Source organism: Maylandia zebra, linkage group LG20 (genome assembly GCF_041146795.1).
Source record: "Maylandia zebra isolate NMK-2024a linkage group LG20, Mzebra_GT3a, whole genome shotgun sequence".
Classification (NCBI taxonomy): domain Eukaryota; kingdom Metazoa; phylum Chordata; class Actinopteri; order Cichliformes; family Cichlidae; genus Maylandia; species Maylandia zebra.
This window is the reverse complement of record NC_135186.1, coordinates 37,209,411-37,234,074: the sequence shown is the minus strand read 5'-3', so window position 1 is coordinate 37,234,074 and position 24,664 is coordinate 37,209,411. Positions and strand designations below refer to the sequence as shown.

The 24,664-nt window shown below is 38.0% G+C and overlaps 1 protein-coding gene across 3 annotated transcripts in view; it reads left to right on the top strand.

Moving 5' to 3' along the window:
* Positions 1-3,919: 3,919 nt before the first annotated feature.
* LOC112436641 (polymeric immunoglobulin receptor) overlaps positions 3,920-24,664 on the top strand; it is a 37,695-nt gene continuing 16,950 nt past the window's right edge. Inside the window, exons 1-7 of one of the 3 annotated variants that reach the window (XM_024806389.2) lie at positions 11,397-11,460; positions 13,332-13,435; positions 16,982-17,215; positions 17,969-18,304; positions 20,082-20,426; positions 20,780-20,842; positions 21,446-21,547. In XM_024806389.2, the coding sequence (XP_024662157.2) occupies positions 17,176-17,215; positions 17,969-18,304; positions 20,082-20,426; positions 20,780-20,842; positions 21,446-21,547 (886 nt within the window). In that variant the 5' untranslated portion in view covers positions 11,397-11,460; positions 13,332-13,435; positions 16,982-17,175. Of the gene's footprint in view, positions 4,083-11,396; positions 11,461-13,331; positions 13,436-16,981; positions 17,216-17,968; positions 18,305-20,081; positions 20,427-20,779; positions 20,843-21,445; positions 21,548-24,664 lie in introns of those variants that run through there. The other 2 variants (XM_076878663.1, XM_024806388.2) reach the window with 2 other exon arrangements.

The window sequence follows — 24,664 nt, the reverse complement described above, 5'->3', positions numbered from 1 at the left end:
TTTGTAAAACAATAAACTGTCATTTACAAATACTCGTCTCCAGAGTCGGAACAGAAGTATGAAGGCTTGTGAATATGCTCCCCCCTCTTTCCTGGAATAATGTCCAGAAGGAGCCGACACTGTGGGAACAGTTTCCTCTGAAGGAGTTTAACAGCAGGAACATGAAACATGGCTGCTTTTGCTGTCGTTCTTGATATGTTATTGTGTAGAATCTGGACGTTGTGTTCATTTGTCGCTGAATTTGTTTCTTCACTTGTTTTTTTATTTGTTGGCCAGAGAGATTTTAGTCTGAATGAGACACGTTACCATGACAAATAAAGAATTCATGTTATCCAGGTTGTTTAGCCACAACATGATAATTATGATGATACAACAATGAAATCATGTCTGTAGATCTGTATTCTGCTTTATGTTACTAATCTGCCTGTTTCTAGAGCACTAATATTTTCATGTGGAGCTTCCCTGTTGCTGTGATGGGACTGATGCTGCTGAGGGAGGGGCCTCAAATGTAAACGAGCTGTTGGTCACTGCTGGCACTCCCTTCTCATTGCAGGGCCACGTTAGTGTTCAAGTAGGACAAAACAGACAAAGAAGAAAACACTCGTAAATATTTCAGAAAATTTGGTGTTTTATTTATTTTTTTATTGCAAATATTGTTTAACAAGACAAAACTGCAAACTTCACATTTGTTTCTCACTCTTAACTGAAATCTTTCACTTACCAAACAAACACATCGCTCCTCTCTGTCTGTCCAGACACGTGGCTGCACTTCTGCTGTCATTTTGTTCGTATGTAACAAAGTAAAAAAGTGTACACATGAGTTTGTGACTCTCACTGAACTAACACAGCCGATCCCTCAGCGTGTTGGTGCTCTCTGCTCATATTAAATCATTTTTGGCTTTTTATAGAACTTATTTTAACATTTCACTCAAAAACAAACAAAAAAGTCACTTCAGGGGCCAAACTGTGTTATATTTCATCAGGTCAATATCTGTGTGTTTGAGCTCCCTGCTCTGAGGGCAACTCTGAAACAGTTTTTTCCTCATAATCGTATAAAAGGAACTTTGATGTTCTGCTATTTTCATTTCATCTGAAACCCACACTCGGCTTCAATACCGTGGGATTCTTAACCACAGTGTTGTGTAAATTGTAGTTACACAAGAGAAACCAGCCTTCAGCTTCCATGTGAGTCTGCATTTTTCTTTTGTCTTTCATATAGTAAGCATGTTATATTTACAGAATCCTCAGGCATTAATAAAGTATCCTGATCAATTGAGCGGTGACGGTCTTATTTATAAAGTCTGAATTAAAACAGAATTTAATGATTTGCAAATGTCATAAACACATATTTTATTCATTATATCCAATAATTCTATTTTATTTATTTGGTTCTGTATTTTTATTCAGAATAGAACAGAAAACATATAAAATGTTCACACTGAGAAAATGAACCATTTTAAGAAAACTAAGCTCATTTTGAATTTGATGGCAGACACAGGCCGTGTTCCTCGCTGAGCAGCGTCTCCTCTTCTTTGAACAAGATGCAAACCCCAAGTTGCTCCCCGATGCATCAGAGTGTGAATGTCATTAGAAAAGCACTCAGTTTAGAGACGGTGCTTGTGAGGTGAATGTGGCACACTGTAAAAAAAATTGTAATATAAAAGTATTTTACTGTGTATTTTATAGTTTTGTACTGTTTTTCTAGAATATTATTAAATTTACATAAATAGGCTGTGATTTTATATTTCAAATGTAAATTAATGTAAACTCGCTGTAAATGTAATAAAACATAATTTTCTCGATTTTTAAATATATCTGTCTGTACATGAGCATATTTAGATTGTTCAAATACTTTCACAAATGTATCACAATTTCACAAATATTTGTCCGTTATTTGAAAGATTGAACTGTTAAATTCAAATGTAATGCTATGGAAAAAAATATAAAATGATTCTTATAAACTTTTTTTACACCAAATAATAATTATTCTTATTGTTATTTAGGGCGATCGTGGCTCAAGAGTTGGCAGTTCGTCTTGTAATCGGAAGGTTGCTGGTTCGAGCCCTGGCTCGCACAGTCTCGGTTGTTGTGTCCTTGGGCAACACACTTCACCTACCACCTACTGGTGATGGCCAGAGGGGCCGATGGTGCGATATGGCAGCCTCGCCTCTGTCAGTCTGTCCCGGGGCAGCTGTGGCTACAACTGTAGCTGCCTCCACCAGTGTGTGAATGTGAGAGTGGATGAATAGTGGAGTTGTAAAGCGCTTTGAGGGTCACAAAAAGCCCTATATGAATGCAATCCATTATTATTTCAACCAACTGTTAACTGTATATTATATTTCTGTACATTTAAGTATTATTATTCATATTGCCGCATTCATTGACCTTGTTTACAGGTAATTTCATTGTTTAATCACATTAAAATGTTCCCAATTTAATGTTTAAAAACTCTTGGAAAAGGCAAAATCCCATGTAAAATTAGGGCAACAAACTGTATTGGCATTACTGAAAATAACCGTATTTTTACGAGAAAGTTCTTTTCTGTTATTTTATGGGATTATTTTGGCGCCCCAGCTAGAATATTACTGTTGTTTTAGGATTTTCTTTTTTACACTGCATGTTGCATATGAGAATCAGTCCGTTTACCATTTAGTCTGCTGTTCAGCAATGCTCGCTCTTCTTTGTTGTATGTTACATCTTTAACATAGTGTCACTCATGGAGACTGGCCCAGGAACAGCTGGCTCATGCAGGCATGTCATTGGTTGACAATGACGTCGGGGAGCGCTTGATTTTGTTTTGCTCTGCATTTTTATTGGTGGAGGCTGCAGTATCGTTCAGTCGTGCTCATTTAATCATGGAAAGATAATCACTGAGCATCAAATCTGATTAATTGTGCAGCCCTGATGAACACAACAAACACCTGAAAGCATGAAACTGTGTGCTAATACTTTACACACTGTGTGTGTGTGTGTGTGTGTGTGTGTGTGTGTGTGTGTGTGTGTGTGTGTGTGTGTGTGTGTGTGTGTGTGTGTGTGTGTGTTCCTGTCTAGCTATCTTTTTGAGGACCGAAATCTGCATTCTGCTGTACTTGTGAGAACCAACAGTCACTTGTGAGGACACACAAGCCGGTCCTCACAAATTTGAAGGTGTGTGTGTTTGTGTGTTTACTGTTCATTTCTACTGTCAGTGTGTAGTTGGTTTTTGTGTAGTTGTGCATGTTGTTGCTGATTGTTTAAAAGCTGTAAGAATTTTTTTAAAGTAACAAAGTAACACAATTTGAATCTTACAGGTCAGAAAAAACTGCAAAGAAAGACCTTACTGAGAAAAAAGAAGCTAATTTCACTCAAAGGCAACCAGCAGCTGCCGACGACTTTTAAGGAGGTATGGCATACCTCCTTAAACTTGCACTCACTGTTGGTAAATTCATTATGAAATATGAAAAAATGACTTATTCTGCAAAAAAAAAAAAACCCAAAAAAATAACCTCAAAAGAAACAATTCCCCAGAGTTTTTACCAAACACAGGATACTTTGTGAAAACCAGGATTTACATTAGACCTCAGGTCCTGCTGCTCAGACCGCTTTCTCATTTCTCACTTTCAACATGGTTGATACTTCAGCGATAAGGTGAGGGAGACACACGAGGAGAGAGGAGTCGAATCTGCTTGATAAAGTGCTTTGTTACATTGTACTCTGTATGTAATAATCTCAGATGTTGGATGATCATAACAGTTTCTATGGTTACTTTAATATTCAGGACTGCTAAATATAATTCACAACAATGCAACAAGAACGTGTCGTATTTCTTGTGTTTGCACACAGAAAGTTTGATCACAGTTTAATGAGAATTCCTTCAGACCGAGGACACAAGGAGGCAGGAAACAAAGGAAGAAAAGAAAAAAGAGTGATGCAGAGGGGAGGAGTGCAGAGGTGCTGTGGTGTTTGGAGGAGGGACTCCTTCAGTTAGAGAAGTGAGGCGTCACAAGTTCCTGGTTTCCAGTGAAGAAGAAGAGAGGCAGCAGTGAACCATCAGAGCCTCATCATGAAAGTCCGTCACACTCTGATCTGCTTCTTCTTCCTTTGTGAGTACATTCACTTGTTCTTTCTGTCACTCTCCTTCTTCAACATGTTTCTGTTGTTAAACATGATGATCAGAGTCAGCTATGAGTCACTTTCATGGACGCTTCCATTCTGACTCTGGTTGCAAACTGCACGGACACAAACCTCCTCCTGCTGCCAACAACAAAGAAACTGTTTTTCTTTCTTTTATTCCAATCCTCAGAGTTTGTGTTAAGTTTGAGGTTTAATTTTTATTCAATGTGTGAATTTGGATTTCTATTTAGGTTTTTATTGTTATTCTACTGTTTGTTTTAATTATTGTTCGGTTTTTTTGGTTGAGCTTCATTCTAGTATTTTTGAGTGTTTTCAGTTATTTTTTAATTATTTGAGTTCTTGCCTGAGTTTAGATTTTTATTGACCTGTAGACTAAAGCTTAGCCTCCCAGTTCTAGTTCGTTATTTTCTTCTTCGTTCAGGTCCAAATTTAGTCTGCTTTCTTAAGTCGACAGCTAAAATATTTTAGTGGGAAACTAGCTGGGCAGATGCCGACATCTCGTGGGACTTTAACTGACGCCTGACAAAAAAAAAAGAAAAAACTAAAGTCGTAATCGTCAGCTACATGATGGTTTCTATGTGCTCGTCAGGAGGCACCGATGCTTTTAAACTGGCCTGTTTTGTGATTGCCTTTAGCCTTGAAGATTTAGGACTTTTTTTTTTTTTTTTAAGTTTTAAATATTTTTATTACTTTTTCAACAACATTCAAAGGTAGTTTCCCATAATATGCTGTTGTAATAGAAACCCTTTCCCCCCACCCTCACCTCCCGCTCTGCTCTCTTCCGACCAAAGAAAAAAAAAAACAAGCTCAAATGAAATATATATACAATTGTACCATATGTGGCATTTATACATAATTCAAGAGAAAAAGAAAAAAAAAGGGAAAGAAGAAAATATAATCAATAGGAACAAACAAAAATAGCATGCACAATGCTAACAATTTCCTCCTACTCCACTCTCCTACATAAGTTGTTCTATATTTACTACTTTTAAAAAATGTTTAAATGGCTTCCAAATTTCATCAAAATATATTAACTTATTTTTCAGAAAGTACGTAATCCTTTCCATTTCCATACACTGTGTCAAGGAGTTTATCCAAGCGCCAATAGCAGGAGGAACTGATGTTTTCCAATTTATTGCAATCATACGTTTTGCCTGTAATGTACAGTAATCCATAAACTTAATTTGATAGGTTGTTAATTTAATATTTTTAGGATACACTTGTAGTAGCATCATTTCTACGTCTAAAGTGATCTTTTTATTTAAAATTTGGTTTATTTTGTTCATCACCTCCTGCCAAAAGGCACAAACAATTCTACATTCCCATATACAATGAAAAAATGTTCCACGGGCTTCTCCACATTTAAAACATGTATCTGGTATTCTATTATTATATTTATTCAGTTTCACCGGTGTTACATATGTTTGCATAATCCAATTGTATTGTAATAATTTTAAATTACTATTAATCGATTGTTTTTGTGCTTTTAAGCAAATTAACTTCCATGTCTCCTCAGAAATATTGATATTTAGGTCCTTTCTCCAAGCTTCCAACTTAGAAACTGATGTTTCTGAAGAGGCAGAAACAATCCAATTATAAAATGTTGAAATTAAGCCTTTATTACCACCTTTTTTCACCATAAACTCCTCTAGCTTACTTAATTGGGGAAAATTAAGGGATTTATTTTGCATAGATGAAATAAAACTTCTAATTTGTAAATACTTAAAAAAGTGTTTTTGGGGGATTTGAAATTTTGAGACTAAATCCTCAAATGAGACCATTACTCCATCACAAAACAGATCACCCACTTTCTTAACACCTTTTACTGCCCAATCCTGAAACCCTGCATCCAACTTTCCTGGTACAAATAAGGCATTTCCCCAGATGGGGCTAAACTGAGAGAGATTGTTCTTAATATTCATCATTTCTTTTATTGTAAACCAGACTTCAATCATGTTTTGAACTATAGGATTATTTGTTTCTTTCTTTAACTGTTTGGATTTCGCAGAATATAAGTACAAATTTAATGGCATTTTAAGAGCATTTGCTTCCATCCCCACCCATGACGGGGTATTTTGGGATGAAAAATAAAATCTTATTGTCCTTAATTGAATAGCCAAATAGTACCAGTAAAAGTTGGGGCATTTCAACCCCCCTGTATCAAAGGGAAGGTACAACAAAGACAAACGAATACGTGGCTGCTTCTTGTTCCAGATAAACTCTCTGATTAGTGATGTTAATTTAGTAAATAATCCAGCAGGAGGAGCCAGTGGGACATTTTGAAACATATACAACAGTCTAGGTAATACATTCATTTTAATAACGCTTATCCTTCCAATAATAGATAGTGGTAGACTTATCCAACGCTCCAAATCTTTGGAAATTTTCTGTAGTATTATATTATAGTTAAGTACCACCACATCTTTTAATGAAGGAACTATTTTAATACCTAGATAGATGAATTCAGAGTTAACAGTAAAGCCAGATATATTCTGACTTACATTTTGAATGTACCCTTGATTAAGTAACATTAATGACGATTTTGTTACATTAACTTTATACCCTGAGAAAACCCCAAACTGATCTAATAAATCCTTTACAGCGGGCACAGAATTTTTTAATTGCTTTAAAAATATTATGATATCATCAGCAAATAAAGCAATTCTATGTTCCTTTCTACCAATCCTAACACCTTGTATTTGTCTGCTGTTTCTAACAGCTATTGCCAGAGGTTCAATAGCTAAAAGAAATAAGAGTGGAGATAAAGGTGAACCCTGCGGGCACCCTCTTTTAATATCAAATTGTTCAGAGATTATCTCATTTGTCTTAACCTGAGCCACAGAGTGACAATGTAATAGCTTGATCCAATGCAGAAATACGTTTCCAAACCCAAATCTAACAATGACATCAAAAAGATATGACCGTTCAATTCTATCAAAAGCCTTCTCCGCGTCAAGCGAGAGAATGGCTGTATCGTCCTGCTCACTTTGATTATGAAGAATGTTTAAAACTCGTCTTACATTATGAAAACCCTGTCTATGTTTAACAAATCCATTTTGATCATCCCCTATAATAACTGGAAGAATACTTTCTAATCTTTTAGCAAAAATTTTACAAATAATTTTAGTGTCTGTATTGATTAAGCTTATAGGGCGCATATTTTCACACTTATTATTTAGTTTTCCAGGTTTAGGAAGCAGTATTATCAGGGACTTCCTTAATGAGTCAGTAAGATTGCCATTATTAAAACATTCTATATACATATCTAAGAGGGGCTGTGCTAATTTATCTTTAAAATATTTGTAAAGGTCAATTGGCAATCCATCTGGACCAGCTGTTTTGCCAGCATTTAAGGAGTTTATTGCATCTATAATTTCATGTATACTAATTTGCCTATCAACATTTACTTTGTCTTTTTCTAAAATTTTTGGTATTTCAAGTTTATCTAGAAATAAAGATTGCATTCTAGTTACATTATTGAGTTCAGAGTTATATAGCGTTTCATAAAATCTTTTAAATGCATTATTTATCTCTAATGGGTCTACTATAGTATTACCATTTGAATTTTCTAATTTTGTAATTGCCCTTTCAGATTCCATCTTTTTTATACGCCATGCCAGGAGTTTGCTGGGTTTTTCACCTTGGTCATAGAATTGTTGCTTTAATCTCAATAAATTAACAGCTGCTTTTTCACTTGTCATTTCATTATATTGCGTTCTCAACAGTAATAGTTCTTTTACAATATACTCATTGTTTTGACCTGATTGAAAGCTAATCTCTTCTAACTTTTTTATTCTTACTTCCAGATATTTTATCCTTTGATTTCTTTCTCTTGTTTTATTACTAATATAGCTTATAATTTGCCCTCTTAAGTATGCTTTAAAGGCTTCCCATCTTACACTTGCCGATGTTTGATCTGAGTTATGTTCAAAGTATTCATTAATTTGCTTACCTAAATAATCAAGAAACTGTTTATCCTGCATCCACTTCAGTTGAAACCTCCATTCAAATCAAGTCTTGATCAGTTTTGGTTCTATGAAAGTCAAAGTAACGGCTGCATGGTCTGAAATTACTATTTCCTTATACTGGCAATCTTTTATAAAATGAACCAACTCAGTTGATACCAAGAAGTAATCTATTCTAGAGTACGCTTTATGTGTACCTGACCAGCAAGAATATTGCAACTTGGTTGGATTTTGCTCTCGCCATATATCACTTAAATTTAACTCCTTCATGAATTGTTTGATCACCTTTCGTGTTCTATTGTGAGTATTATCCATGCCTGAGGATTTATCCTTCTGTGGATTCAGAGCACAATTTAAGTCCCCAGCAATTATACATTTACCTTGTAAGTCTGAGATTTTAAGAAATAAATTGCTATAAAAGTTTGGATTATCTTCATTTGGGCCATAAATATTAATTAAATTTAGTCTAGTGGAGAGTAGATTACCTTGTATTATTAGAAAACGTCCATTGCTATCCTTAATCACGTGCTCAACGTGAAAAGGTATAGATTTATGAATCATTATCATGACGCCCCTGGAATTGGAGGAGTAGGGCGCTGAAAATATTTGACCTGGCCATCTACGTTTCATTCTATTTGTCTCACTATCTAGCATATGAGTTTCTTGTAGAAACACTATTTTGGCCTTTAAATTCTTAATCCTACTAGTGACTTGTTTTATTTTTACTAACGTGCGCAAACCTCTACAATTCCAAGAAGCACAGTCAATCAAGACTTCTGTCATGTATATTCACTTCTATTAACCTATACTATTAACTAAATACACACATATATATACACAGAGAAAAAAAAAAAGGAAAGATATTATACCATGTTGAGCATTTATTGATTTGAGAGAGCAACCCTTCCCACCCCCCAGCCTGAATACGAACATACAGGTATCCCTTAACCCCAAAAATACTTCCGTTCTCTTCTTGAAACATGACCACTCTAGGCCGAGGAACTAATTACCCGCGTTTAGCAACAGTTGTTACATAAAAAAAAGAAAAAGAGAAAAAAAAAAGAAAAAAATATATATACATATTGACAATAGAAATAAATCCACCTTATCAAGTTTTAACTCTCCCACATTTAACACAATAAGTGAAATTACTAGTAACTCTTATTAAGAAAACAAAATAGCCAATGTCTAGCCCAGCATTATGTAGTAATCCTTTGGCAATATAGTAAATTGTTCTTTCCATTAGAGTGCGTAAATACACTTAGAGCAAAGTTATTGATCTACCATCATATGCCTTATCAGGCATTTTGTGCTTGTTCAAGGCTCTTAATGTAGACGTCCACGTCCGCTGGAGTATCGAATACCTGCGTACGTTCCTCGTTGGTCAAAAGCAACCTCGCCGGGTAAATGATCCTGTGTTTCCATAATCCAATCTCCCGCAGCTTCTTCCTCACACCATCATACTGGCGCTGTTGTCTATATGTCTCTGCAGGTAGGTCCGGCAGAAAGGCTATCTTGTTGTCCTTATACGACAATTCCTTTATTGTCCTAGCGGCTTTCATAATGCCTTCTCGATCTCTGTAGCTTAAGCACTTAATTATAAAGGCTCTCGATCGGTTTGCAATGGAGCTTTGCCTTGTATTTATCCTATGCGCTCTCTCCAAGACAGGAGGGGGAATTTTCAAAGTATCCGATATAAACTTCTCCATGAAAGATCGTGGATCTGTACCTTCTTCTTTTTCAGGAATGCCGAGGATCCGAATATTATTACGCCGACTTCTTCCTTCCAAGTCCTCCACCTTTTTGGAAAGAAATTTAGCCTGTCTTTCAAGACTTTCCATATCATTTTTCAATAAGGTGATTTCGACCTCCGCGTTAGAGATTCTTTTTTCAGCCTCGTCAATTCGCCCTCCACATTTTTGTATATCAACTTGAACAGCTCCTATTGCTGACATAATTCCGCCCATTTCAGTATGGAACTCTTGCTTGAACAAACGAATAGCGTTTAATAAGTCCAAGGTAGAAGGCATATCTGAATTTGCCGGTTGTTTTTCTTGTTCGTGTTCATGCATAGCGTCCATCTGCCCTTCCTCCACCCCGCTTTCATCTTGTGCCTCAAACGTAGTTTTTTGTTTGTCTTTGTTCAATTTTTTAGGCATGATAGCGTTCTCTTATGATCCCAAGCTAGCTATATTAAACGTAAGTTCTATTTGGACTTATAGAGAGTACTTAAAGAAGAAAAAACAACTGAGCACGCGAAGCACGGGTCTCCTCACTTTGCCGCCATTACCGGAAGTCGATTTAGGACTTTTTATTATAATCTTCCTCTGTTTCTCTCTCTTTCCTTTAATTTGATCGCCCTTACGTCAGATTTTTCTATCATCACGTGTAGAGAAGTGTGGAGATTTACTACTTATGTCATACGTAAAACAAAGTGTTATGAGTAAATAAAGTAATGGTTTCATCTTCTAATTTTTTTTCAGTAAAATTTCTTCCAATGCATTTTTCATAGCTAAGCATCCATCCCATAATACCAACAATAGAGGAATAACAAAATTCAAGCTGCTGCTGGTTTAACCACAACTAGTTGAGGGCTCACTCCACCAGTGACGGACGAGGCTGAATGTGTGTGTGTGTGTGTGTGTGTGTGTGTGTGTGTGTGTGTGTGTGTGTGTGTGTGTCTGTGTATGTGTGTGTGTGTGTCTGTAGGGAGGTCAGTTAACTTATTCATATTCAGTCAGTAGCTACAGAAACTACACACTGACTAACATCAGTTCTACTGAGAGCAGATAGATGTGTGTGTGTGTAAAACATTAAAGAAAAAGTGAAACTGTTGAGGCACTCTGTCAAAGGTTAAAGCAGTTAAACAAGCAAAACGGGCCAATGTGTATCGAGGCAAAGTCTTCATCAGAATCACCTCTATGTTTTCTATTTTCAGTAAATTGTTGAAATGAAACAAAAACATTTTTCGTAACTTTTGGTTCGTCTGCAAACGATCAGACTGCAGCTTCTTACAGGAAGCACAAACAGTAACTGTTGATGGTTCATGTTTCCAACAGCTCTGCAGGAGGGAAACCCTGAAGTCACCGATGCTCAGATTCTTCACTATGGAGTCATTGGAGGAGATTTTAAAGCTGGATTTGCCTTTAATTCTGCAGGAACATGGAAGATGTTCTGCAGAGAAGAATGTGAAGGAGAAAACATTCTCATTAATACAACTGATGTCAGAGCTCAAACAGGCAGATACAGCATTGAATATGAATGGACTGGTTCTCATGGTTTATATGTGAGCATCTCAAAGCTGACTGAGTCTGACGCTGTGGTTTGGGTGGATCTTCATCATCAGCTTCACTCACACAGTTTGTGATCGTTGTTGCTGAAGGTGAGTTTCTGTTTCAGCTGTGGAAATGTTTAGTTTCTGTTGGGTTTATCTAGGCTCAAAGCCCGCTGGAACACAAGACCAACAAACTGCACGACAAAACAGAACAAGACAGAGCTCTTTGTGTTTGTGGCTCGCGAGGGAAGTCAGTCAAAGTTGAGGAAAAGATTCCTTCACCTGAACTCAACCAACTTCAACTGATTCCTTTATTGTCAGCAAGCAATCGTTCATGAATATGCAATTACAAATATACGTGACATTCTTAAGCAGGCATCTCTGAACAACATCAGTGTCTGGATTCTGTGTGTGTGTGTGTGTTTCCAGCCATACTACACATAGACACACGACCGTTCAATGAACGTAAACTGTATGCAGACAAGCAGAAGTAAACGTCTTACTAAACGATGAGAACAGGAACCTGCAATAGGTCGTGTCTCAGTGGAACATGTGTGAAGTCTTACACTTTGAGATAACAAACAAGACAGTCGGGTCTCTGCAGCTTTAATGGAAATTATAACATCAAGTTTGCTTCTTCTCATCTCATGGTACACAAGTGCACACAGAGTCTTATCAGACCTAATAAGGATATGATTTTTATCAGCATACAAATGATTAAATATTTCTAAGCATAAATGACAATCTTAAATGATCAATTCTGACAGTTTTAGTTTCTGAAGAAAAGTTTGAGTTTTTACTGGCATCCGCTGAGGGTTTAAAAAAGTCGAAGTTTGTTCTTCATAAAACTGTCAAATTGTTTACTGTGCTGACTATTCAGTAATGAATAATAAAGCCTATAGTGTAATCCAATAAAATCTGTGCAGATTATGAGATTATGAAGCAGCATCAGTGGCTTCTGCAGCACTGATAGTAAGTGTTGATCGTTTGTCTCTTTAACAGCACTGCTGGATGGAAACGATGATCAGCTGAAACACTTCGATAAAGAAACTGGAAGCTCTCTCACAGTCGCATGTTCCTTTAAACAACCTGGAAACAGAAAGATGTAGAGGAGGTGAAAACATTCTTGTTGAAACCCGTAAAGTCAAAGCTCAGAGAGGCAGATACAACATTAGATATGCTTCAGGAGTTCTGTATGTGAGCATCACACAGCTGACCAAGTCTGACTCAGGACAGTACAGATGTTACCTGAGTGGATCTTCCAGCAGTTCATTCAGAGACTTTGAGGTCACTGTCACAGACGGTGAGTTTTTACTGATATCAATCAAATGTTGTCAGAGTGGAGCTGTTCAGCTGTTCCTTATTTCCTGTCATATATCTGCTGTTCCAGTGGTGGATGTTCATGTTGAACACGAGCAAAGTTTCTAATAATGAGCTCAGTGTCTGTACAGTGATCCCTGTGAGCCAACAGCTCACACTGCAGACTGCTCTCAACACTCTGTTTCTAAGTTTGTCAAATCTATTGTTAATTTTCACCGGATGGATGGAAACAAAAATCTAATTGGATGATTTTTAAATGATTCTAAATAAGTCTAACTCTCACTCCACTTTGCAAAGTCCGCCTCTCTACATCTGATGGACTGTAGTTGTGACGGTGAACATTAAAGTCTGAGCGTCAGAGCCGATTATAGTCAGAGTACTATAGTGTATCTTTAATGAACACTCTGGCCTGTGATTGACTCTACGACACAGGAAGCTGAACACAGACACAAAGAACCATAAATGACAACAAAACACAGCAAAGTGGCTCCATTGTTTTTGTTACAGACACGTTCCTTCCTGTAAGGCCTTTGTGACTGAGGCCTTACTCGCCTGCGTGGACTCTTTACTCGTCTAATTCTTTGACCCAGTTTGTGTTGATGAGCAGAAATATTGCTGAAAATGTGACAGCTGATGATCAGATCTGTTTTCTTTTTCAGGATGAAGACGACTCCAGGACTGTGATGAATTTTTCCGACGAGGCCTTTGGCTCTCTGAACAGCGCCCCCTATAGTCACAGCAGTGAAGTCATCGGGTACATCAGGTGAGTTCTGATAGCAGAGAAGTCATAATAATCAGATCTCACTGTGTTGGTGGTACAACATCATATTAACTTAACTCCACTTACTGTGAAGTCGTAGCTTAAACCATGCATACAACTCTAGAAAGTCTCCTCTCCTTCCATTCACAGTAGAAATTACAACCAACTTTAACAGCATGAGAGGAAATGTGGCAAATTAACAGAATAAAGGATAATGGGGGGAAAAAAGCACCAGAGCAATACGAGGGAGTAAAGAAATAAAAGAATACAAGTAAAAAGTACGGCAGTGGCCTCTGACTGTACAGAACAAAATACAAAGAGCTAAATTACACAAGCCTCGTTTAAAAGGGGCGCAAGTGTTACGTGTATTACTTTATAAACACGTACTTTCCACAGCACTATCTCACTCAGGATATTGGAGCAGACAGATGATGTTGCAGCTTACACGCAGAAAATGTCCTGCAGGTCCTTTACATCATCTTGTTAAAATACTTTTTATCACTGCAATACACCAACGTGTTTCAACAAGTTATGTGCATATTTACAGATTTCTTACCAACAGTGTAATCAGATTACTTTTTTCAAGTAAAGTAAGGGTTTACTATTGCAAAAAAGATCATTAGATTACTGTTACTTTCCCGTAAGCACGCTGCGTTACTGCGTTACTAAACCGTGATTTTGTTTGCGAGAGTGTCTCATCACAATCACGTACGCGAGTGGCAACAGCTGTGTGCAGATCAACAGTGGATCATATATCGAGTGCGGAGAGAGTATGAGCGTGCAGCGTTTAAAGCGTGGAAGTACTGACCTTACTTTGACTTTGATTCCATAAAACGTGAGAAAAACATTAGTGTCCGCTGTTCACTGCGTGGGAAGAAAACTTCTTTTTACAGCGAAAAAAACCCCAAACGTCCGAGCAAGCACCGAGTGCGCTACCACAGGAATGTGAAACTCACAGAGAAACCCGGGAGTCCCAGACAGTGACATGACCGCTGCGTCACACCTGCACCAGGACAAACCGCCACCCACCCCACTCCTGCTAAACAGGCGACAGTAGATTTAAGAGCAACAGGACTCACTGAGTCTTTGATTTTATTCATTTTCTGCTGTTTTACTTGCATCTATTTGAAAGAGTGAGTTTAAACACAAACAACTATTTTATTTTATGTGCAGGAATGTGCAGAAAATAGGTTTAAATGTTCTTCAAGTCAAAGACTGTTGTATATAATTTAATTTTTGATTAATGCAGTGTAAATGAAATTAAACGATTAAAACAATTTTTAAAAAAGACTTTTTTTAATTGATGACATTTTATATGATGGATTATGTATAAAAAATAGAATTGGGCTAAAAGTCTATTTATTAGGTATTCAGGTTGTATCATGTTTTTTAAAAGTAACTAATTACTTTTGAAAATAAGTAATCAGTAAAGTAATGGGATTACTTTTTTGAAGACGTAATCAGTAATTAATTGCTAATTACTTTTTTCAAGTAACTTGACCAACACTGCTTAAAAAACAATCACCTCTTCGTGACAGTCTCATCGAAGCAAAAAGAAAAACAGGAAGAGCCAAAAATGCATTTTAGGGGAAAACTGCAGTTAACTGTTAAACACTGCCCCCTGCTGACCACATTGTGCAACTACACAAACCAATAAAATGAACGTCTTCAAGTGCACACAACATGCAGATAACAAAAGTGAAAACACGGACAATACAATTAAATGACTCAATAACATCGTCTTAACATACATCCAAACAAACTAACTTTTTAAAAACTCTCTTCACACTTTAAATGGATGCTTGCTTTACTAAAGTGGGAAACATTATTAGCAATATTCACTCGCTTACACAAACAAAAAGCAGAAAATCTCAAAGAACAGTTTAAAGATAAAAGATGTTTCATAAAACTTTGATCTCATGAAAGTTTAAACTTGTCTGACCTTGAAAAAGAGGTCAAAGGTCAAAACTAATGTGATATTGGGAATCCCCTAATATCATTCACTATATGACTGCATGTTAATGCAACCAATGACATTAAGGAACCTTATTTTTAAACAGCATTCCTGTCATTCTGACGTTCAGATTAATATACCAATCCTGACCTTGAAGGAGAGGTCAGAGGTCAGACGTGACATGATATTTTAAATCTTCATGTAGCTTTTTTTTTGCTCCTTTACAGCTTTATTTTAAAAGCTACAGTGAAAAGTGACAGTAAAGCACAGGAGAGAGAGGAGACATGCGGCAATTTGAACCAACCCCGCCCTCAGCCGTGCGGCATGTGGTCGCATGCTCAGCTAAACCAGCGACCTTCATATAGAGCATTATGCTGACATTACATACCACACTTTGAAGCATCATGGTTTCTCATTTATAAGAAGTTTTGTCAATTTTCAACCGATAAATCATTAAGTTGGCTTTGAAGACGTCGGTGGAAGTTTCAATGGATTTTCAACATGACCCCACTGTACAAACTTTTATGTGAATTCATTGAAAACTTTGTGAGCTCTCGTGCTCACAGACAGAATGACATGCACATATGCAAACACTACCAAAAACCTTACCTAAACTTCAGAGTTTGTGGCACAGGCACAGAAAATGGGGAACTTTTCAGTGTGCATCGTCATTACACACGTCGCAGCTTTGCACGGGGTGGATTAGCAGAACTCAGTTTACGAAGTTAAGTTTCCTTCATTTTATTGTGAAACGAGTCACTCCACCGTTTAAAAGTAATATTTAACAGGACAAAGTTGTATTAAAAGAAATTCAAATTCTTTTCCCGTGGTGCACATTAGTGGACAGTAAAGCTGCATTAATGAGAGCAACCACAGCAACCCCGAGACACTAAACTTCATATTTACCAAAGAAACCTGAAAATCTAAAATTGAATGTCTTCAAAGTCTCAGCAGTTCATGGTCAGTGGAGATGTTTCCTCTTTGTTATTGTGAGAATAAAATAATTCTCCATGTAACAACAGCACAGATATTAACTGTTCCCTCAGTGCTGTTGAGCAATAAGTTTGTCAAACTTGGTCAGTGTTGACGTTCAGCTTCCTTTTCTGCCACGAGCTGACCTCAGACTCAGTGAGATCGCATCAACAGGAAGTCGAGCTGTTGCAGCTGTTATAGACAAAAAACAGCCTCAATGCAACTTTTTGAAATGGACCAGAATGATCCTCTATCCTGGGTCTTTGTGCTGGCTGTCATGTTAGTTATGATGTAATATTTAAGTCTCATTATTATGTCCAGTCAAAATGAAACTAAGTTAATTAAATAAGGAATTATCTAATAAAAATATGAACACAAGATTCCAAAGATCTCATGGAAAAACTTACATCTTTAATGAAGGTCGGACAGACTTACAACCTCAGAGTCAGCAGATACTGAAATGCTGTGAAGTCTCAAGAACAATATGTATAAATAACAATGACACTTATGATCATTTAAGAGTTTTAATATTAGAAGAAGACTAAATGAATTTTAGCTGAGGTGGAAGAATCAGCTGGACACATCATCACATTTTAAATTAGTGATGTGAATTCTGGTTTCAGGGATAAATGTAAAGAGGTGCATGAATGAGCAGGAAGCCCTGCAGCAGACTCACAGACGGATGCAGAGGAGAGGAGTGTAGAGGTGCTGTGGTGTTTGGAGGAGGGACTCCTTCAGTTAGAGAAGTGAGGCGTCACAAGTTCCTGGTTTCCAGTGAAGAAGAAGAGAGGCAGCAGTGAACCATCAGAGCCTCATCATGAAAGTCCGTCACACTCTGATCTGCTGCTTCTTCCTTTGTGAGTACATTCACTTGTTCTTTCTGTCACTCTCCTTCTTCAACATGTTTCTGTTGTTAAACATGATGATCAGAGTCAGCTATGAGTCACTTTCATGGACGCTTCTTCCATTCAAACTGCTTTTATTCATGATTTCATGGATGTGTTTGTGGCCAGTATGGACAGAAGAAACCATCACAGTGAGACATTCATGGACATGTTGCTGCTCACCTCAGGACTTGATAACATGTGAAACCATCGTTTCAAACACAGCTCATTACAAGTGTTTGTTACTTCCTCAGAATAAACTGGACAGTCAGTAAAATAAAGGGAACAAACTCAGCCTGCTGCCTTCAGAGTTTATCGACTTGGCTGAACTTTAATTTGACTAAACTAAGACAATCTGCCTGCAAACACTTTGTTCCTGATAACTCAGATGAAACAGAATAAACTGCCTCACATCCTGCAGCCAAATATAAACTGTGAGTCATCGCCTAAAACCAAAGTGTGAATAACTCAGTGATGTTAAACTTTTAGTTTCCTCTTGATCACAAACAGTTTAGTGTCAGAGCTCTAACAGGACTGAATGTGGATCTTTGTTCTGATCAATGAGGAGAGAAAAGTGAAACAGAAGATGATGTTTAAACTCTGAGCTCTCAGTGTTTCACATTCAGACTTTAGTCTCAGTGTGTCTGTGTGTGGATGCTGTGATCAGACTGCAGCTTCTTACAGGAAGTACAAACAGTAACTGTTGATGGTTCATGTTTCCAACAGCTCTGCAGGAGGGAAACCCTGAAGTCAACATCAACAAAAACATTTCATTTGGAGTCGTTGGAGGAAATCTTACAGCTGAATTCAGGTTTTCTGCTGGAACATGGAAAATATTCTGCAGAGGAGAATGTGAAGGAGAAAACATTCTTATTAATACAACAGATGAGAAGCATCAACGTCACAGATACAGCACTGAATATATAATTGTAGAATATGCTCCTGCTTTGTCTGTGAGCATCACACAGCTGATCATGTCTGATGCTGGACAGTACAGCTGTGCTGTGGCTGAATCTCCATCATCAGTTTCATACCAACAGTTTGAAGTTGTTGTTGCTGAAGGTGAGTTTCAGTCTAAACTGTGGAAATGTTGATTTCTCTGCTTTGTCTCTGAAAGTCTGAAGAAAAGTTTTGTGAAACTGAGTTTTTTACTTAAACTTTTTATCAGTTTTCACAGTCAGTGACTCTCTGAACAAAACTCCTCTTTACTAAACTGTTTCTTTAACTCTAGTCTTGTATATAAACTATGGAAAAGAACGTTCGTGCCATAATCTCCATCATGTCAGGATGATGTGAGTGAATCGTGCTGCACAGAACAGAGCAGACAGACACATTTATTTCATCAGACGCTGTGGTGGAGGGTTGTGGGCAGGAGACACTAACAGCTCTATATGAGATCGGCTAATATGATATCTGAGGTCTCGTCTAAGTGATCAGCTGATCTGCTTTCTGTGGTTGAGCTGGACGTCATGAGCATGAACTAAACTGTGTTCAGTTTCTGAGTCTGAAAATGGAAATCAAAGGTTTGTGTGTAAATTAGAATTTATCTGTTTGATCCATGTTTGTATTGCACAGGATTCACTGAGGCGTTCTTAACCTCACACTATTCTCATGTTGCTGGATTAAATTTGAGGCTCTGCTCTGTTGGCACAGTGAGTCCTGGTTCATGTTCCAGTGATGATGTTGGGTTTCTGATTCCTCTGATCACCTGCACAGGAACTGAAGCATTCAGGGTTAAAGCCTGAGTTTCCTAAACCACAGTCCTGTGTGGACTCACTGAACCTGACATCAGCATTAGCATGAAGCTTTTTACCAGCTCGCTAAGTTAACCCCTTCGTTGCCAGTTTGTTCACATGAAAGAGGCGGGAGCAACATCTGACCAATCAGAAACATGGAGACATCAGAGCAGCTGATTTTAAGAAGGAAGATAAAACTATAAAGAGGTTAAACACACACAGTAATACAGACTAAAGTAAACTGTGTTAAAGGCCTGAATGAACGCTGCCATCAGTAAGACTGTGAACGAGCTACTGGACTAATAAAGTTTAGGTTTTTGAAGTGATCAGTGTCTCAGCTCATTAAAACACAGAGAATCTGATGGATCATAATCAGCATTTCATTAAATTCATGTTTAAAAGAAAGTTTTAGTTTTTACTCTTTCAAATGCACCTCTTGTTAGAGTTGTGTGCAAATCTGATGTGAGGTCATCGAACAGCTGCTTGTTTTAGGATCAGATACTTTGATTATGAAACAATAAAACTGCAGTAGAAAAAAGAATCAGGGAATAAATTTGTATTTAATAATTAATATTCCTTCAGGCATCAACAGGGAGAAGCAAAGACATTAAACACCACCATCTGCTCTCAGAGGTCTCGGTTCCAGAGGTCTGATTGGACAGTAGGTTGTGGTTTCCTGGTGATCTGTGATCTGGAACATAACCTGCTCTGGAGCAGATTAGCTTAGCATATATATTAGCACAGTGATGTAAACAGGTAATAAGTGAACCAGCTTCATATTAAAAAACACGATTAACCCTGAAGTTACGTGGACAAGATTAAATCCTGCTTTGTACAGTAAACACAGTAAAACCTCCAGAGTGACACTAGCAGAGTGTCTGCGTGTGTCACTGTTTTATGATGATGTTATGATGATGGCACGAGGAGGTCGGGCTGAAGCTGAACAATTCACTTCAAATCACTGTTGAACTCACTGTTCCAGCCACAGACTGGTTGAACTGGGCAGCTCCCAGTGTAACTGTGGGTCAAACTGGAGTTATTGTGATCAGACTGCATCATCTTCAGCACAGATAGTAACTACTGATTGTGTGTCTCTTTAACAGCACTGCTGGATGGAAACGATGATCAGCTGAAACACTTTGATAAAGAAACTGGAAGCTCTCTCACAGTCGGATGTTCCTTTAATCAGGCTGGAGGACATAAGTACCTCTGCAGAGGAGAATGTGGAGAGCATGAGGTTCTTCTTCAAACAGATGGTGAAGATGATTTCAAAGACAGATACAGAATTGGATTTAGAGGAACGTCAGAGGAGAAATATAAAGGATCAGGAATTCTGTATGTGACGATCACACAGCTGACTGAGTCTGACTCAGGACGGTACAGATGTTCTCTGAATCCAGCTGCTGGTCAAGGTTCATTCAGAGACTTTGAGATCAGCGTCACAGATGGTGAGTTTTTAGTGACATGACTCCATTTACGTCTCTGTGGACTCGAAGATTTCTATTTCTTACTGACAGCAATGATGTTTTGTCTAAAGGCCGTGTTATATTTAGCTACTGATAATTATTTTGATATTGATCACTGAAAAAAAGAAAAAGAAAATACAGTTTACAGTTTTGAAATAGAAGGATGGTTTTCTTCAAAGTTTTCCAAAATATTCTAATTCCACTCAGACATGTCTGACTTTGCCACAGTGGATTATGGATTATTTTACACCTTGTGTATGAAAATGAGCAAAGTTTTAAACAATAACATTTCACAACCACATCTAAATCAAACTTCACTCTCTGACCTTCTTCAGCAGTCGTCCAGTCAGCCTCAGCTTCTTCATTTACCACCGAGCAGTCTGAGAAAACATCTGCAGGTACATCTGCCTACTGGTTCAAGAGATGGAACTTTTGTATAATCAGAGTTCATATTTTATGTCCTGAGCACAGTTATGAGTTTGTTGTACAAATGTCACCATCCAGTTAAACATGCACATGATGTTCTCCATCACAAACACAAGAAAAAGCAGATTACAACATAAATGTTGTCACAAAATATTTTACAAAAATATCTTACATGATCTACTCTAAAGACTTAGTAACTCAAACTACAGCTGGTGTAACGACCAGAAAGAGTGAACAGTATTTATTCTGGTAGTCAAATATTTACATATGATGAACTCACTCCATTAACTTTCTATGAACTGTTTTTGCTGCAGAACCTTTTTTCTGCTCTTTTTTCTGGTTATTCATGAAATTCTAGGCTTTTCCTTTGATGGTCATCAGTGGAACAACTTCCCCTCTTTCAACCTTCAGTAAACACGAGTTGGAACTCATGTTTCCACATGCAGAGAAATGCTGGATGCTCGTTGCAGACACTCGTCTGTTAGTTTAGGATGATTCAGTGATTCACAAAGCAAACAGGGAGCCAATCATCAATCAGCAAATCAGACTGAAACATCGTTTTTCTGCTGTCACAGGTGTGCTGCTGCATGTGATCATCACTCCATTCATCATCGTCGTCGTCGTCCTCTCATCACTGGCTGTTCTAATAATCTGCATTAAGAGGAAGAGCGACAGAGGTAGGACAACAAAGACACAGCAACAACAGAACTTTCCATTTACGATCAAACACTGAAACTAATTTTACGTCACTTGTCAAAGCTGCAGGGAAACATAAAAATATTTTCCCTGACTTGTTCTTTGTGACTCGTCTGCACGCTTTGGTTTGAGGACAGTGGAGAGACTGATGGACGTTCGGCTGCACTGAGGGCGATTTCAGGAGGACTGAGTCCTTCTCTGTTTCCGTTCTGACTGCTCAGTACTCTGATTGGCTTAGTGAGAGGTGGAGCATTCAGGAGGAAGGACACGATTCACTGCTTCGTTAAATTATTGATTTAAATGCAAAGAAATATTAAGGGACCGCCCTTCATTTACTGGTGCAAAATGCTGTGGTACGGTTTTAACTGGTAAAAGTTAAGCTGGATATTACTCTGGTTCTGGCCTCCTTACACTGGCTTCCAGTTGAATTTAGGATCTAATTTTAAATCCCTTTAATGGTTTTTAAATCCTTACATGGTCTGGTGCCTGTATATTTGTCAGATCTGCTCGTTCTCTCCTCGTTCGCTCCAGTCAGCTGCTCAGCTGTTGCTCTCAGAGGAGACCGAGCGTTCTCCATCGTGGCCCCGAGGCTTTGAACTGTACTCTGCTACTATGCCGTGTGCTTCAGTGTTGGTCTTTAAATCCAGGCTAAAAACTCCTTTTTATTAACAGGATTTTGACTCAGTGCGTAACTGACTCTGTTATTTTTTTATATTTATTGTTACGGTAGCTGGAGGGACTCAAACGCAGGACTCCTCTGCTCAAAGGAAGAACAGAGGCTTGATTCACCAACACCAGGTGAAATGTGCGACAGTGACAAAGTGCTATACAAGAGTGCGGCGATCAGGGCTCCAGGGAGTCCACAGGGAAAAGCAGGGGAACACTCTCACTCCTCGCTCACACCAGAATCTCTGTAAGGACCAAGGACAGGTCCCGAGTGTCCGTACACAGGGGAATGATGTTAACACAAGAAGCAAAAACCAAGGCAACTAGATTAGTAATTTCCTCGCCAGGATTTCACTGGCACAAGTCAAGCAACAGTACAGCCAAGAGCAATAATATGAGTCAAAGGCAGGAGCCCAGGATGAACTCCGCCCAGGTGACGGAGGAAGAGAGAGAAAAACGAGAGCAGAATATTTCTCAGGCAGATCTGCTGAACTGATGTACAGCACTTTGGTCGAGCATGTGATGATTTTACAGTGCTATATAAATGAATTATGCTATTGTCCAATGATGTTAATAAACATGTTAGTAAGGCAAGTTTATTTGTAGAGCACAATTCAACAACAAGGTGACTCAAAGTGCTTTACAGAGACATTAAAAAACAAAAACAATAAAAAGCATGATTTAAAATTGATTAAAAAGTAGATAAAATCAGGACAGTAGATAAAATCAGTAGTTAAAATATAAGTTTTGAAATTTAAGCTTAAAAGTGTGGATTTGGTGCTTTATTCAAATGCAGCTGAGAACAGGTGAGTCTTCAACCTGGATTTAAATAAACTGAGTGTTTCAGCTGATCTGAGGCTTTCTGGGAGTTTGTTCCAGATATAAGGAGCATAAAAGCTGAATGCAGCTTCTCCGTGTCTGGTTCTGACTCTGGGAACTGATAAAAGACCGGATCCAGATGACCTGAGGGATCTGGAAGGTTCATACTGGGTCAGGAGGTCACTGATGTATTTTGGTCCTAAACCATTCAGAGCTTTATAGGCCAGCATCAGAACTTTAAAGTCTATCCTCTGACGGACAGGCAGCCAGTATAAAGACCTCAGAGCTGGACTGATGTGGTCCACTTTTTTGGTCTTAGTGAGGACTCGAGCAGCAGAGTTCTGAATGAGCTGTAGTTGTCTGACTGATTTTTTAGGTAGACCTGTAAAGATGCTGTTACAGTAATCAAGCCTGCTAAAGATGAATGCATGGACTAGTTTTTCCAGGTCCTGTTGAGACATCAGATCTTTTATCCTTGATATATTCTTGAGGTGATAGTAAGCTGATTTTGTTATTGTCTTAATGTGTTTTTCTAAGTTTAGGTCTGCATCCATCACTACACCCACATTTCTCTCCTGGTTTGTGGTTTTTAGATGTATAGATTGAAGTTCTCTGGTGACCTGTAATCGTTTTTCTTTGGCGCCAAAGACTATTACTTCAGTTTTGTTTTTGTTTAGCTGGAGAAAATTGTGGCACAACCAGTCATTAATTTCCTCACTGCATTTACCAAGAGCCTGTACAGGGCCTCGGTCTCCTGGTGACATTGTGATATATATTTGTGTGTCATCTGCATAGCTGTGATAGTTTATTTTGTTGTTGTTTATAATCTGTGCCAGTGGGAGCATGTAAATGTTAAACAGAAGGGGTCCCAAGATGGAACCTTGGGGAACTCCACATGTGATACTTGTCTGCTCAGATGTGAAGTTACCTGTTGATACAAAGTATTTCCTGTTTTCTAAGTATGTTTTGAAGTAAGCACAAAAAATACAAAAATGAAAAATCCCTTTAAGAATGCATCAGGTATTCGTCTTTTCCTGTAGAAGAGGAGACTGTGCACAGATTTCATGAGTTTAAAATAAGATATTGACTCAGGTCTTAGTAAAGCAGAGATGTGAAGAAGTGGATCAGAAGTATCAGTACATATCTGGGAAACTTCAAGGTCAAAGAAACATCAGGAGAAAACAGGAAGACAAACAGGATCTGACGTTCAGGCTCATTGAACAAAACACAGGCGTTCACCACAGACGACTAAATGAGCCTCCGATTGAAACAGTGACCTGGTTATATCTGCTTGTATCTATGAGCTGACTGCGCACTGTGACCTCAGTAAACTCTTTCCTGCTGCAGCCAACATGCTGAACTGAGCCTTTTAAAACAGGAGTGCACAAAGCAACAGCTGGCATTACAGCAGATTATTCCATCTTTAACATACAGTCTATGCTTTTTACTACTGAGCTGATAGAGTGAACAATAAATAAATTGATAGATTTATAAAAATCCAGATGGCAGACTGCTCATAACCAAAAAAATAATAATTATGAATGATCTCTCGTATTTCTTTGTCACGTGCACTGAATGATTGTTCCCTCTAACAGAGGAACATCCTTTGTTTG